The sequence below is a fragment of the Eutrigla gurnardus genome (genome assembly GCF_963514095.1).
Source record: "Eutrigla gurnardus genome assembly, chromosome: 4".
Classification (NCBI taxonomy): Eukaryota; Metazoa; Chordata; class Actinopteri; order Perciformes; family Triglidae; genus Eutrigla; species Eutrigla gurnardus.
In genome coordinates this window covers 14,063,931-14,078,396 of record NC_139918.1, presented here as the reverse complement: position 1 = coordinate 14,078,396, position 14,466 = coordinate 14,063,931, and the positions used below count along the sequence as shown (strand labels likewise).

Genomic DNA, 14,466 nt, shown 5'->3' with positions numbered 1-14,466 from the left:
CAGGAATGTCACTTTTATCTTTCTAATTAATACATCACAACGTGCCAAACAATGCCAAATTGTCATCTTAATGTGTGTTTATTGATCCGGTGTATCGCTAAGCTAGCGGTAGCTTTCACTTGTTGTCATAGCAACGGCAAACATGCGGATCAAGCTACTTCCTCTATGACCTACCGCTAGCTTAGCCAAACCACTCGATCAACAAACATATTGATATCCCCTTCAGCCACAGCTGTACTTTGTGTTTTGTAAACTAAAAGGGCCAACATACTGAACACTACCCTGAAAAATGTAATGGTGAGCATGTTAGCATGCTGAGGTTAGCATTTCTCTAAAAGCAGCACAGCTGTAGACTCGTGACTTGCTTTCATTAGTCTCTCCCTGACCAGCTAACGTTCATGTCTTTCAAATTCAGTTCCCCCAGTTGGTAACAGGCTCCCGTTGTTTCCAAAACCAAGATAAGATCCCGTCTCTCAGTGACAGTTGGCTCTGCAGGATTACTCTGCACATAGACAACATTTTACTGCAGTTTATTCATAAGCACACAATCCCTCCGTGCAGACGTGCAGTTTTGTAAGGCTAAGCATTGACTTATTTGGATTCACAAGCCTCAGAATTGGTTTGCTTAAATTCATGAACCATCCTACGTGCATTGTATTTATGAGACTTGATTTGTGGAGCAAACTGTTCTATTGTTTGACTTATACGCTGCAGTGTTGGTTTGTATAAATTCATAAGCCATATCGCAATGTACACACTGTATTTATGAGCCATAATCCTGCCTTGCTTTATAAGGCACTCAGTCACATTGCTTTGATTAATAAACCGTGTTATTGCCTCGCATGGATTTATAATCCACACCCATTGTTCAATTTCCAATTCCTTTATTGCTGTTTGTATTGTAGGTGCTAAAATCCCACCACCAGCAATTTTGTGGGAGCTCAGCAGTGAATGCAGAAATCACTTCCTTTGTGAAGGTTTTCGTAAGCAATTATTTTTGCCTTGTTTGGGTAGTTAAGCCTTTGTATATTTGTGTTTCCCAACAATGTGCTCGACACAGAGTTTACTCCTCTCTGCCGCTGTGTGCAGACGAGGCACCCTCCTGTACCAGGATTTTTGAGGAATCCTTTGATCTTTGCTTCACAGATCCCTCGAAATGCAGCAGTATTGAAGTCAGATCCCGAAGTACGTGATGTGAGCTGTATCCTGACAAATGAATGTTGGCTGGTCATCTGTGTTGACGGGTGATCTTTTGTTATTCTCCTTTGCAGTGGCACAACAGGCAGTTTAGTAACTAAGTTTACTTACAAACCTGCTGTATCAGGTCATTTTTGCCAATTAGGTAGAATAAGTAGTTCTATGTGATATACAAGAGATTCCATGTGATACCTTTCAGGTCACATGGAATGGCTCTATGTCCAAACCCTGCTCTCTGGACACGGGTGTCCCTCAAGGCTCAGTATTAGGACCGCTTCTGTTCTCACTATACACCAGCTCACTAGGTTCTGTTATCACATCGCATGGATTCTCCTACCATTGCTACGCTGATGACACCCAGCTGTTCCTCTCTTTTCCCCCGTCCTCTGACGCTCACATTGCAACTCGCATCTCGGACTGTCTGGCTGACATCTCTGTCTGGACAACTGCACATCACCTCAAGCTTAACCTGAATAAAACCGAACTCCTCTTCATCCCAGGGAAAGACTGCCCTCGCATGGACCTGTCGGTCACTGTTGAGGGCATCACAGTATTTCCTTCCTCAACTGCGAGGAACCTGGGTGTAATCCTCGATGACCAACTATCCTGCACCCCCAACATCACTGCTGTGGCCCGATCCTGCAGATTTGCCCTCTACAATATCCGCAGGATTCGGACCTTCCTCACAAAGGATGCAGAGGAGCGGCACCTGCCTACCTTCAAACACTGGTCAAACCTCATGCCCCGAAGCGAGCACTTCGCTCCTCTACTTGTTCAGTAGAGACTCACCTGTTCAGGTGAACCCCCCCCCCGCAAAAAAAAAAAAAAAAAAAAACCTTACCTATAGCACTCAGATCGTAGCACTGTTGCTCTTGAAGTACTACTTTACTCAGATGAGGACCTAACACTTGTTCTATTTTTAGCTCTTACTGCATCGGCAATGATACGTCGTGGTTTCTTTGTTTCCTTCTTTTGACAAATGTACTTATTGTAAGTCGCTTTGGACAAAAGCGTCTGCTAAATGACCTAAATGTAAATGTAAGAGAGGTTTGGTTGGATTTCTACTTCAAAAATCCTTCACATCAGAGTAGAACAGACATTATATGTAAAAGGTGTGTTATGATATTTATGCTTCCTGATCCACAAACGTGTTCCTTTCCTGTGTGCAGCATCCACACATACTGTACGCACACTGATAGAGATCACTGTCGGATCTCTATCTCACACGCTTCACATCTCAGATCATTTCACATCAGTACCGTTTTATCTGCAGTATTTCATGATTTCATGCCGAGACTTTTAATTCAATTCTCTGAGCTGCAGCAGCGTGGTTGTACCTCACACAGCTCCCGGAGGTTTGGATTCAGTCTTTATGATTTGCTTTCCATTTATGATGTTGAGGCCTACTCATGCATCACCTTTCACCATTAGCTTGATACTAATTGTTTTTGTGTGTTCCCGTATGCTTTAGTACACACCGTGCAGAATTCCTGTTGAGACACTAGAGGCTCTGCTGTTTGATAGGAGGTCTTGAGGGTCTTGCTGATTACTTTGGTCAGAGGTGGAGTTTATCCGAGTTGGGATTCTTTCATGTTATCTTTTGATCTTTACGTAGTTGCGCTCTTTTAAGTGTTTCCTGTGAGGCGAAATCTCCATTTGCTGTGCATAGAGTGTAATCCGTGTTGGAGTTGAAGAACAGCGGGATATGTGGTTAAAATTCTCACCTCTCTAATAGCCTCCTTGTTCGGAGAGTTTGCTCTCCTATAACCTTTCCTTTCCTCTGTGTTGTTGCTTTGATTAAAGGTGGTGGTCCTCAGAGATCTGTCCCTGGTCCCTGCTGGTTGTTGGAGTCACAGCTTTTACACTTAGGCCGTGTTCATACTGCACCTTTCCATTGACGGACCTCATTGACTTTGCATGGGCTTGCGTCACGTTATGCCGAAATGAATTGTGGGTCCGCTACACATCGCTTACGTCGCTCACGTGGAAAAAAAAAGTTGAGAAAAGTTCAACTTTTCAGGTGCCGACAGTTCCCCCAGCCAATTAGATTGTGTCATGCAAATATGTGCGAATAAATTACTCTGTGTTTTGCACACGTAAAAAGCAGATGTAAACAAAACATCACAGGCCGATTCTTTACAATCAGTCCCTGTGTTTATATACAGGGACTGAATTACTAAAACATGTTCTGTCTCATTTTGCACGATAATAATAAAGAAGCCGGAAGTAGCCTGAATAAGCCGGCTAGCGGGAAGCGATTTAAATGGCTGCTGGCTGCGTCCGCAAAGGCATCTCCCCCATGCACCAGACACGCCTTCCCTCGATCGGCAACGGTTAACCGAAGGTGTAGTGTGAGCACAGCCTCACTGCCATGTTAACCTTCCTAGCATTATGAAATGTTTCCTGTGTTATTGCTGTGGATGTCTTCCAGATTGAATCATTAGGATAAAATATGTAGATATCTAATATCTACAAATACATTTTCTTTGTAGAACAGAAGGAGAGAAGTGAGCCCTCAACAACATTAAAGTAAATTATCTTCCATTGGGGGCTCATGTCGTGCTGAAGCTAGAATCTCCACAAAAGTTTTGTTCTATTTCACATCTGTCTTCTTTTCAAAGGTAGCATCCTGTAATATTTAGAGCCATCTGTTAACAACTGGATTGAAAACATCTAGTTGGCAACTTAAAAATCTTAAACTTAAAGCTGCTAGTCATTAAACACAAACCTACAGTATTGTTAATTATCCATGAGACTCATGTGTTTTTACTTTGAAGTAAAAGAAAATACCAGGGGGTGGCTTAATGTGGTAAATGTGGTAATGTGGTAATTTAATTAGTATCTTTAAACTTTGCAAAGAAGGTGTTCACATGACATGTCAGTCCCACAGGTAAACTTAATGTTTCCTTTAAGTTACCTAAATGAAGGCAAAGCTGACACCTGCAAGGGATGTTGAAGGTCTTCATAGACATCAGTGGCCTTGTGTTTAAAGTAGTTATGCTATCGTGGTTCAAAGTGTGGTGACTTGTGGGTAACTGTGGGTATATGTTATTATGCAGAAAACTAGGTGTAATAACAATGAAAAGGGCATTTACGTAAGAAGTCCAAGCATAACCAAGTAAGGTTCCATTCTGACACCCCATATGAATGAATGCTCAAAGATTCATTTCCAAGGAGGAAATTTAAAGTTTCCTAAATCTTAAAAACAAAATGTTTAACAATGATTTTCAGTGGACTTAGTGAGGGTGAAAAAATGACTCTTCATTGTGTGGTGTTAGAGGAAATGTTGAGGCAAGTTTCATATCCTGTGTTGCTTCGCTGGTTCAATAATTCATACGAGTCAAATCAGGGAGGCCTGGAGGAGAGTCTAGTGGAGCTCAGTGATTTATTGGTGTGAACTGCTGCTGCTGCTGCTGCTGAACAATAGGACGCTTTCAGTTTCAAACTCTGAGAGCAAAGAGCTGCCAAGTTTGTGTTCTGAACACAATAAGAGTTCCAATCTGTGATCTTTGCAGAAATGGGAGGTTGTCATGTTTGAAGTATGCGAACGGCCATGTTACATCTCAGGGAGACATTGTTGATCGATGAGTTTGATCTTTTGCAGCTGAAGCGTTGAACATTAATGTGGGCACGCTGCATGTCGTGTTGGTACAAAGGCAATCAGCCACTTGTGCAGTGAGCGGCCAGCGAGGCATTAGGCAGAGGGACAGCTGATGAAACTTACGTCCCTGATTGAGTTTTCTATGTAAAGCTTCTCGCTTCATTGTTGTTTCATCTTTGTGTCATTTCATAAGAGTCTTGACAGCTTGGAGCTTCTGGAGGAGCAAAGGCAACATGTGGATCTGCTGGAGATGACAGGAGGAGGAGAAATGAAGCACGAGAGAGAAATAAAAAATGTAGACTTGTCAACATAGAGAAATGGAAGAAGGGCTGGGACAAGGAGTGTACTGTTTACTGTGTAAACGGTGATCTTTGGCAATAATATTTGTCTGGGTGATCTGCCTTTTGTTCATTAAATGTCTAAAATGTAAATGTGATGCTTATGTCATGCCCTGTGTTTATATGTTCTCAGGAGGCACAGCGTCCAGGCAGAAGGGCTTCCAGGGATGTATTCGCTCCCTGCAGCTGAACGGCGTCACCCTGGACCTGGAGGAGAGGGCAAAGATCACACCCGGGGTTCAACCCGGCTGCCCGGGTCACTGCAGCAGCTACGGGTCACTGTGCAAGAACCAGGGCCGCTGTGTGGAGAGAGCCAACGGCTTCCACTGTGACTGCAGCCTGTCGGCATACACTGGAGTCTTCTGCCATACAGGTAAACGCATAAGTGCAGTTATTCCTGAGTCAGTGACTGGGTGGCCGAGGCACGCACCAACCGAGGTGAAACTCTCATGATTGTATTCCGACTTTGGAAATTTGTCTGCGACAGTAAAATCTCTTCAGACGTCAGAAAAGTAGCTTATTAAGGGTAAAACCCTGCTGATTCAGCACCATGGACAGGGCCGGCAGTCACTGAACTAACAATGAAAACTGTTGAGACTGTGAGAATGTGCCAAGGCTAGTTGAGACTGTGTGAAGGAGAGCAGGTAAACCAGATGGAAGCTGGAGGACGGGGAAGATCTCCATTTGGCAAATATTGACATTTATTTACAATTTAATTCTAATGTGCTGGAGATATACAGAAAAAGAAAAGTATTTAATAAGGAGATACCATAAATAAATTGCACCCATTATGTGTAAAAAGTTAAGGAATTAGATATAATGTAATTGAAATAATAATTATTTTAAAAAATAAATACATTTGAAAAAATGGATCTACCCTTTATCTGGCTATTGTTCACGTTGGATCTTCTGTCAGAATATTTAACAATCATTGTTCCCTGGTGATTCGTTCCGTACATCGTCATGCTGCTTGTGAATGAATCCCCAAAGAAGAACAAGCGGTTCACGTTTCTTCAGAGATGAATTGTTTGTCAGAGCGGAGGTCATGTGTTCGGAGCAGCAGAATGGTGTAACTTGTAATTTATGGGACATCATTTCCGTCAACCGTACAGATGTTCCCCATCAACCGGGGGTAAGAAGGTGTGAGACATTAGGTGGCAAGGCTGACTGATAGCACGCCATCAATGTTTCTAACTGCAGGAAGAGTGTGTACTTTTGGAGATATGAGCCCTCAGAGCAAAGAGGCTTTTTTTCTCTGCTGTCGGACAAATGGGCTTTCTGTCCATTGGGAGATTTTTCAGACTGTTGGAGCTTCAGCATAATAGGCCATAACACTAAAACAAGTTAAGTTAAAAGAGACTAAAACAGTCTGTAGAGCTGCAGGGTTTGTGGTCCCTGGTGGTTGGTGAGTAGCTAAATTTTGTTTTTATATTAAATATATCATTCAATATATTTCAAAAATTTCAGTTTGCAAGGTTACAGAGGTATGGCAGGAACGACTGCGGAGGCGGTTTGAGTACTTTGCAGATGTTTGTCTGTTTGAGGCCAAAATAAATTCAGAGATCTAAGATGGGTGTGGTCCGAGCAAGAGCAACGGAAGTAGAGGGGGATTTACCTCCACCGGCCTGATTTGACCTTGGGCTGGTGAAGAATCACAGAATCATTAGTCTCTAGTGTTGTAAATGTGGATGAATTCCAGTTCTTATAAGCTTTCAGAACATCGGACATTCTCAAACCAGTTCAGCAACGAACCCACCTCTCCACTATCAATTCCTACTACGCTCACAAGTTTCATATTGTTGACAAAGTTGTCGTCTTACTTCCATGTCGATCTTGCCTGTGGGAGACCTGTCGAACTCCTTAACAACATGCAGCACAGTGTCACTCCATGCCTCCGTTCCCTCCTTCTGCTCTCTGTTTACTGTAGTCTGTTCATAATACATCTCAGTAGGTCCCAATGTCTTGTGTCAGCTTGTAGTCCCTTTCCAAGACGAGTCCCGGTGGGAACTTGTTTGAGCTGAGTCATGAACTTCTGTCTCAGTAAAGATGACTCTGTTTGAGCACGGAGGCAGTAAAGTAGTACCAATAAAACTGAGCAATGACAGCCTCCACCATGTGTGGGCATTTCTCTGCTGTTGTCTAAAGGTTAAGGATCCACATTATCTCGGAGAACGTGCTTTTACTGCGCTGAACACTCATCAAGAACCACTCAGCCACCATGTGACATCAGAGGCTATTGCAAACAGTGTTGGTTTGTTGCATCGGAGTGTATAAATCATTTCTGTATTAATGTGTCATCATATTGACATTTGCCTTCCATGTTTTCAAACCTTAAGGGAGTTTTCTATTTCTACTTGACACTCCTCCCACCAAATATTGATATCTACTTATGTTCCTATGAGTCAGAGTGGCCGTTTGTTTTTCATATCTTTGTCTATATGTGTGGTTGGCTGAGGCTCGGTGGGTAGAGCGGGCTGTCCTTTAATCACACATTCGGTGGTTCGATCCCCAGCTTATGTCTGCGTGTTGAGTTGTTTTTGAGTGCTCGTAAAGTGCTTAGGATTGGTTGAATGCAGAAGTTCCTGATCATTAAGGAAAGTTTAAAATAAAGGTTCTTAACTTTAAAAGTGTATTTCTGTTTCCTGTTGGAAAATTAAAGGGGTGTCTCGACAGTTCTAAAGACTATTTTCTTTTCAACGCTCTGCAGATATTTTGAGAACATCTTCAAGTCTCTTGCCAACTAATCAGACATGCAGAGTTGCTCTGACGCCTCCCTTGGAAGTTAATTAAAGTCTGGAAACTCTGTACAGACAGTCTAATTATATGTATTGTTCTGTGCCCTTGAAACTGATCAGTTGTTTACTGATAATAAAAAGTCCTTATTGATATACAGAAAAATGTATTTGAGCAGAATTTAGTTCATGTGGGATTTAAAACTTTAAACGAGGGTGTCACTGGACGATGCTGAATTAATATATCATGATTTTGATGATAAAATAACAAAGAGTGATACAAAATCAAAATCATTCTGCTTTGCTGTGTCTTGAAATGTTTATCAGACAAAGCAATCATTTTTAAGTCAGCTTTTTGTGTTCTGCTTACTACTGATGGGTTTTGTCATTATTTAAAAAATGCGATGACATGAATTGAAAAAAGATTGTTAGATAGTAATTGGCAAGATAGCAGACCGGTGACTGTGTCCAGGGACTACTGATGAAATGTAGCCTTTTACCCAACATGTTTTATTGGTTACCAGTTGTAATGAATATACAGTGTGTCTGTCAAATAAACCATTTAGCCCCGGTGAAGGGTGGAACGTCCATATCCACTGTGCTGCAAGTCAGCATGGGTGTTGTTTATTGACATACACATCTCGACAACAATAATGTATGACGTTGAAAATAGTGATTTGATCATGAGAACATGATGGGCATCGCAGTGTCTCAGTGGTCTAAGGGATGAGGAACCTACACTGGGGATTGTGGGTTGGAGTGCCATCTGGGGTGAATGACTCAATACATTTCCCCTCTGGTTATTCAATAAAGATTATCATATTATAAGTTTGATTGTCACAACACCAAGCTGTATATCAGCATTCAGTTACACAGCGGAACGTCCACGTTCATCAGCAACAAATCCGATATATTCGTCTTCCTCCAGAGGTATCGGCCGGCTTCACGTCTGCGACATCCGTCAGCTACACCTTCAAGGAGCCGTACGAGTTGAGCAGGAACAGCAGCGCCCTGCCGTCCTCCATCTACTCTGACATGACGCTGAGAGGAGAGAAGGTCTCCCTGAGCTTCAGGACCAACCAGAGTCCGGCTCTGCTGCTCTACGTCAGCTCCTACTACAGAGAGTACCTGGCACTGCTCATCAACAAGCACGGTGAGGAGGCTTTTATTTTGGAGGAGGCAGATGTCAAGCTTTAGGTGGAGTGTCTTGTTTTGATTCGTCTTCCTTTTCGAATAGCCTGCTCCCCTGGTTTTTGTTGTCCTTTGTGAGTTTCATCGATTATTCTAACATCGTTCAAACCTTGAGGATAAGATGTTTGTATTGAAGCTTCCTCTTCCCTTTGTTGATGTGTTTCTTGCTCCTTCTCCTATCTTCAACACAATGTTCCTAAAATACCATCTCACCTCTAATTTCTCTCCTTTTCTTCACCTAATTTTCTCCTTTTTTGTTCTCTTGTTTTTATCCACACTCTTTAAACCGCGGTTCAAAAGAGTTTCCTTTCCACCTCTCCTTCTTCCTCCCTCAACCGTTTTCAATTACTTTCTCTGTTGGCATCTCCTCCCAGCCTCTCATCTTACCTGTCCTCCCCTCTCACTCATGTCATCTTCTCCTGATATCGACCTCTCCTCCTTTCCTTCTTCCTCCTGCTCTCTTCCTCCTCATCATCCTTTGCTCTGCAGCTTTAGCAGATCAGGATCTGTCCGATCTTTCTTCTCTCTGGATTCACCCTGTCAGCCTCTACTGCCTTTTAATCTGTCCAGCTGGACTGGCTATTATATTTTGTCTTGAGCTGAAGAAAAAGTGTCTGCTGGTCTTATGACTGAGACCTGATGAGTGATGCTGAGTGAATAAAAGTGTGGAGGGCTGCTAATGAGTGGCAGGTCACCGTGCTCCTGAATAAAACTAATCTGAAAACTCACTGATGTTTTATAAACTTTGGTGTGAAAATAATGGTGTTGTCAGTTTGGCTTTTAAGAGTTGTAGGAGGCACTTTAAATTTAAAATTCCATTTTCAGCATCCACTAGTCTAATAAAATTGGCACTTTGCTGCCAGACTAGCTGTAAATGGATTTTTCCTGGTGTTAATGACTCAGAGGAAGCTGATGGACAGAAGGGCATTAAGACTCCATGCTGACCGTGTAGTCGTCAGGTAAATGCACTTAAACTGAAGTGTCCAATTAAATTCCTGAGAGCTTTCTTTTGTTTGCCCTGAGATGGCTCCTTTTTTACAATAACACCTCCTCAGCCCTCAACACAACCTCTCTACTTCAGGCACAAATAAATGTGTTGTCAAAGCAGCAGTAGGTAGAGGTCTCCTAACTAATTATTTCTTCACACTTCCACTTGAGACATTGCTATATGATTTATTATCTTTACACTAATATGACACACTTTAACTTCTAATCCCTGTCTTTTGTTAAATCTGCACTTAATGGTCTGAATTTTAGGAGACAATTCAATTTTATTTGTTTTTGTATGGAGTCTTTATCCTAATTAATTAAGAATTAATCTTAATAAACAGAGAACTGCCTCTTTAATACATATGTATGCACACTGTATCTTTGAAGTATTAAATGGGTGTTTACCCTGTTAGATTACAGGAAATGACTTGGAAAAAACACAAATTACTTCTTGCATTGCACGTTTGAAGTGATGGTGATATTTTAAAGGTAAATCTCCTACTCTGAAATCTAAAACCTAACTCCATTGTTTGATGTATGTTGTGTGCGTGAAGATGAGCTGGAGGTGAGATACAAGCTGGACAGCAGCAGAGACGCTGAAGTGTTGAGGAGCCGAGTGAAGAGCCTGGCTGACGGACAACTACACTCCGTTACCATCAGGAGACTGAGGGACTCTGTTTCTGTGCAGGTAAAACCACCTCATCCATTCATCATTCATCCCTGTAGCTAACACGGCACACATCCAGCAGACAGAGCCACACCAGAATCCCTCTGGTGTCTTGTTTTTAGCCATCTGACAAATGTCAAGTACTTACTCTGCTTTTTGATTGTGTTCAACGTGTTCGACGTTCTTCACCAGCTGCACACGATCTTTGTCGGTCTGCGGTTTGGTGCTCAGCTGGTAGCTCGGTTATTCAGCCGGCTACAGCGTTAAGCCCAAGTTATGCTTCCGCGTTGACACAACGCAAGGGGACGGACCCCTTACGTCCTTGCGGACCCCCCTTACGTCCACCGCAAGGTCCTGACGTGCACCTCCCAAAAATCCTAGACGTGCGTCAAGGCGACGCAACACCAACGCAGCTGTGATTGGTCTCCTAACTACATCCGCTGGAGACCGCTTTTCCGTTTTCCACTCATAAACACCGCCATTTAAACTTTTAATACTTTTATTGTTTGCACCTTGTTTTATTGTTTGCACCTTGTCGCTTTTGCACAAAGAAATAAAACACCAAGTTCTGAAAAATTGTGGATGTTTAAAGCCGGAAGGTAAACAAATAGGCTATAACGAGGCTAACGACGATATACGTCACACGAGTCTCGGTCGGTCAGTCTTTACAAAAAAACATAGCGCCCTCTACCTGGCATTGAATTGCATTTCGACACGTAAACCCCACACAGAACCATCACGGTCTCATGACTACGTCCAAGCAACTGCGTGGCCATTGTGTGATCACTACGCGGAAGCATGACCGAGGCTTTATATGTGGAGTTTGGTGAGAGCCATGAGACTCAACCATGTGTTTGATAAATGGTTTACAACACACTGTTTTGCAGATATGAGGACATTTGTATGTCTTTACCGTATTTGTCAGCATTCACAAGGCATCTTTTATTTGATTACAACTGCATTTTACTATATTGTCATTAATGTGTTTACACACTAACTTCTTCACTAACTAATGGGTGCTCACAGAAGTTATAGTTGGCTGGAAAATACACTAATAAACCCTTGTAGACCATTTAACATTCTAAATTTCCCAGTTTACTTCCTGTTGCAGTGTATGTTAATGACATCTTCTAACAGGCACTAAACATGGACCCAATCTGTTGCCTAGCAATGGAATTCTATTGAAACGGTCTCTATTTGCTTCCAGCTACATTATATGGAGTATAAAATGTTTATATACTGCTTATAAAAGCTAAATAGAAGGGCCTGTTTGGGCTTCGCATTCATTCTGTGTGTGTGTTGTAAAAGCGCAGCTGCTGATGTCCTGCGTAACCTTTTTCAATGTTTGCCAAATGAGGCGCCCATCTCAAGGGCGACTACAATAAAACACGTACAGATGCACACACAGGCAGTTCTTCTCCGTGTGTGTGCTATGGTGCAGTATTGTGATATTCATCTATATGATAAAGCCCCCGTCAGCACTGTATTGTCCTAAATGTGGCTACGGCAGAGCAGCAGGGACAAATTACACATTTAAAGAGCTCCAGATGAAATATGAAGCGTTGTAATCATATCTGGATCTACTGAACGTCTTATCTTGTTAACAGCAGCCTCCATGATATATGAGGTTCACTTCATCTAACCAGGAGCCTGAATGTCTGTATAATTATCAACACCCTGAGGTGAAATACAAGGTGACCTCGTCTGTGGGTGCACTGGCCTCCTGATTCATGGTGTTGTGGAGCTCCATTGAAATATGAGGTGCATCTCATGTTATCAGCCTCCATCATACTGAATCATTATACATTAAGCACTCGAAAGGCCTCTGGTAGTCACCTCAACAACTATTAAATACTGATTTACATAGACTTTGGTGCGTTTTAGTGCTCAAAACATAAACCCTTCCCCTCCTGACCTTTCTGTTTCTTCTTCCTGCTGCAGGCCAAATGTTCATCAAGATGTCAAGAGAGTCACCAAAGTTACACATTTAAAATGCAAATCTTAAAAACTATTCTCCTCTTTCAGATCAACCAAAACGCCAGAGAAGACTTCAACCTGACATCTGACGGAGAATTCAACGGCATCAAGTCGCTGGTGTTGGGCAGAGTGCACGGTGAGTGATGAGGCAGTAAAAAGCAGAGACGACACCTTTTCAATTAGAAAGCACTTGAAATTACACTCATTTGAATAACAGCTTTAAATGAATAGTTTGAGTGTTTTGAAGTGCGGTTGAGTGAGGTACTCAGTCAGTGTATCACCTACAGATGGGGGTTGATGCCCTGGGTTTGGGTACCATCATGGGAGCCCAGCAGTGAGCTGCTGGGGACAGGGGCCGCAGCAAAACATTTTATCCACCTAAAAAAAGGGCCCACCTCCAAAAAAATATATTTCAAAAATGTTCTCCGCTTTATTTAGCCGTCACACAGCCCTTTCCGATGGTGAACTGAACTGAAAGCAAAAGATCGGTGCTTTGTTCAAAGCCACAAGACTCCACTGACAAAAAAGTTCTGTTCTCTGTTGGAAAACTAATGATTTGTTTAGTCTGTACTCTTTACTCTGTAACTTTTAGTCCATTTAGTGCATCAGCCATTTAAAAAATATATATTTTTGTTACTCAACAATATATGACCAAATAAATCCACTTATTTATCAGTGTTCATATGTCGCAACTGGTGAAAATTTGCAAAATCAAAAAAACACAAATAATAATGCAAACCCAGTTAAAAATGCTTGTTTGCTCCCCAAACTTGTGTGAAGTTTACTCCCATGATATTGGTTTCAAGTTGGCTGTCAAAACAAATCTAGAAGAGCTTGATTCAAAATTAATTGGTTATCAATATCACAGGATCTTTCACTTCTTGTCATAAGCAGGAGAGCCTCGGCATGGATTGGATTTGTGTGGGGTGGAGTTAAACCGACAGTATGGTTCCCTGTAAATCACCTGCACCGATTTAAAGCCTGTAAAAGAAGCTTCAATCTTTGGGAGGGTTAAACCACATCCTCACTGAGCTCAGTGTAGTCCTGGACAGGGACCAGTAACAGAGTCGGGTCAGACAGTAATTGGCTCCGTCATGACTTATTCATGTTCTCTTTGAGCGGCTCCATCAGAGACGGACTGATACATAAGCTGTTCATAACACGAGGGAATGAGAGGCCGCAGGCTGCCGTCACAGCTCTCTGATTAGACAGAGACAAAAAAACACACTGTCAATTTAAAAGCAAACACACTGGCGATTAGATGTAGCTTTCATCGCAGTCATGCATCAAGTGATAGCAAACAATGACCACAAGAAAAATAATCCGACAAGTATTTACAAAGTGTAGTAAAGCACTGGCCCTTTTTATTTAAAAAAACTTTATTTACTCATTTGTTTATGTCATAGAAGATGTTAGGAGATGTTTATTGTATTGCACATAATATGCATGCATTGATATGGGTTTTGGGGATATTCTTTATTTCTCATTTCTACTCTTGTCAGAGCTTCGGGTGATGCCTGTTTCAGCTGTTGTCATAGCAACGGCAAACATCCGGTGTTATACTTTATAACGTCGCAAATTTGGTGGTTTTAAAGTAGCAAATTTGCAACTTTTTTCTCTGAATATTTTTTTATCCTAATACGCCGTCATAGAAACATGCAAATTGGGTATAAAAAAAAATCCATATTTTGATTTGCAGCTTCATTTGACCAATTTCTGAATTTAAACACCCATACATCTATTGTGAAATAACTGAAAACAACTAAATGTAAA

General features: G+C 41.9%; 1 protein-coding gene across 2 annotated transcripts in view; it reads left to right on the top strand.

The window, feature by feature from the left end:
• Positions 1-14,466, top strand: part of LOC311012214 (contactin-associated protein-like 4) — a 100,233-nt gene that overhangs the window by 77,028 nt on the left and 8,739 nt on the right. For both annotated transcript variants that reach the window (XM_084007581.1, XM_084007580.1), the window contains exons 18-21: positions 5,270-5,509; positions 8,797-9,021; positions 10,604-10,737; positions 12,742-12,829. In XM_084007581.1, coding sequence (XP_083863707.1) covers positions 5,270-5,509; positions 8,797-9,021; positions 10,604-10,737; positions 12,742-12,829 — 687 coding nt within the window. The remainder of the gene's footprint in view (positions 1-5,269; positions 5,510-8,796; positions 9,022-10,603; positions 10,738-12,741; positions 12,830-14,466) is intronic.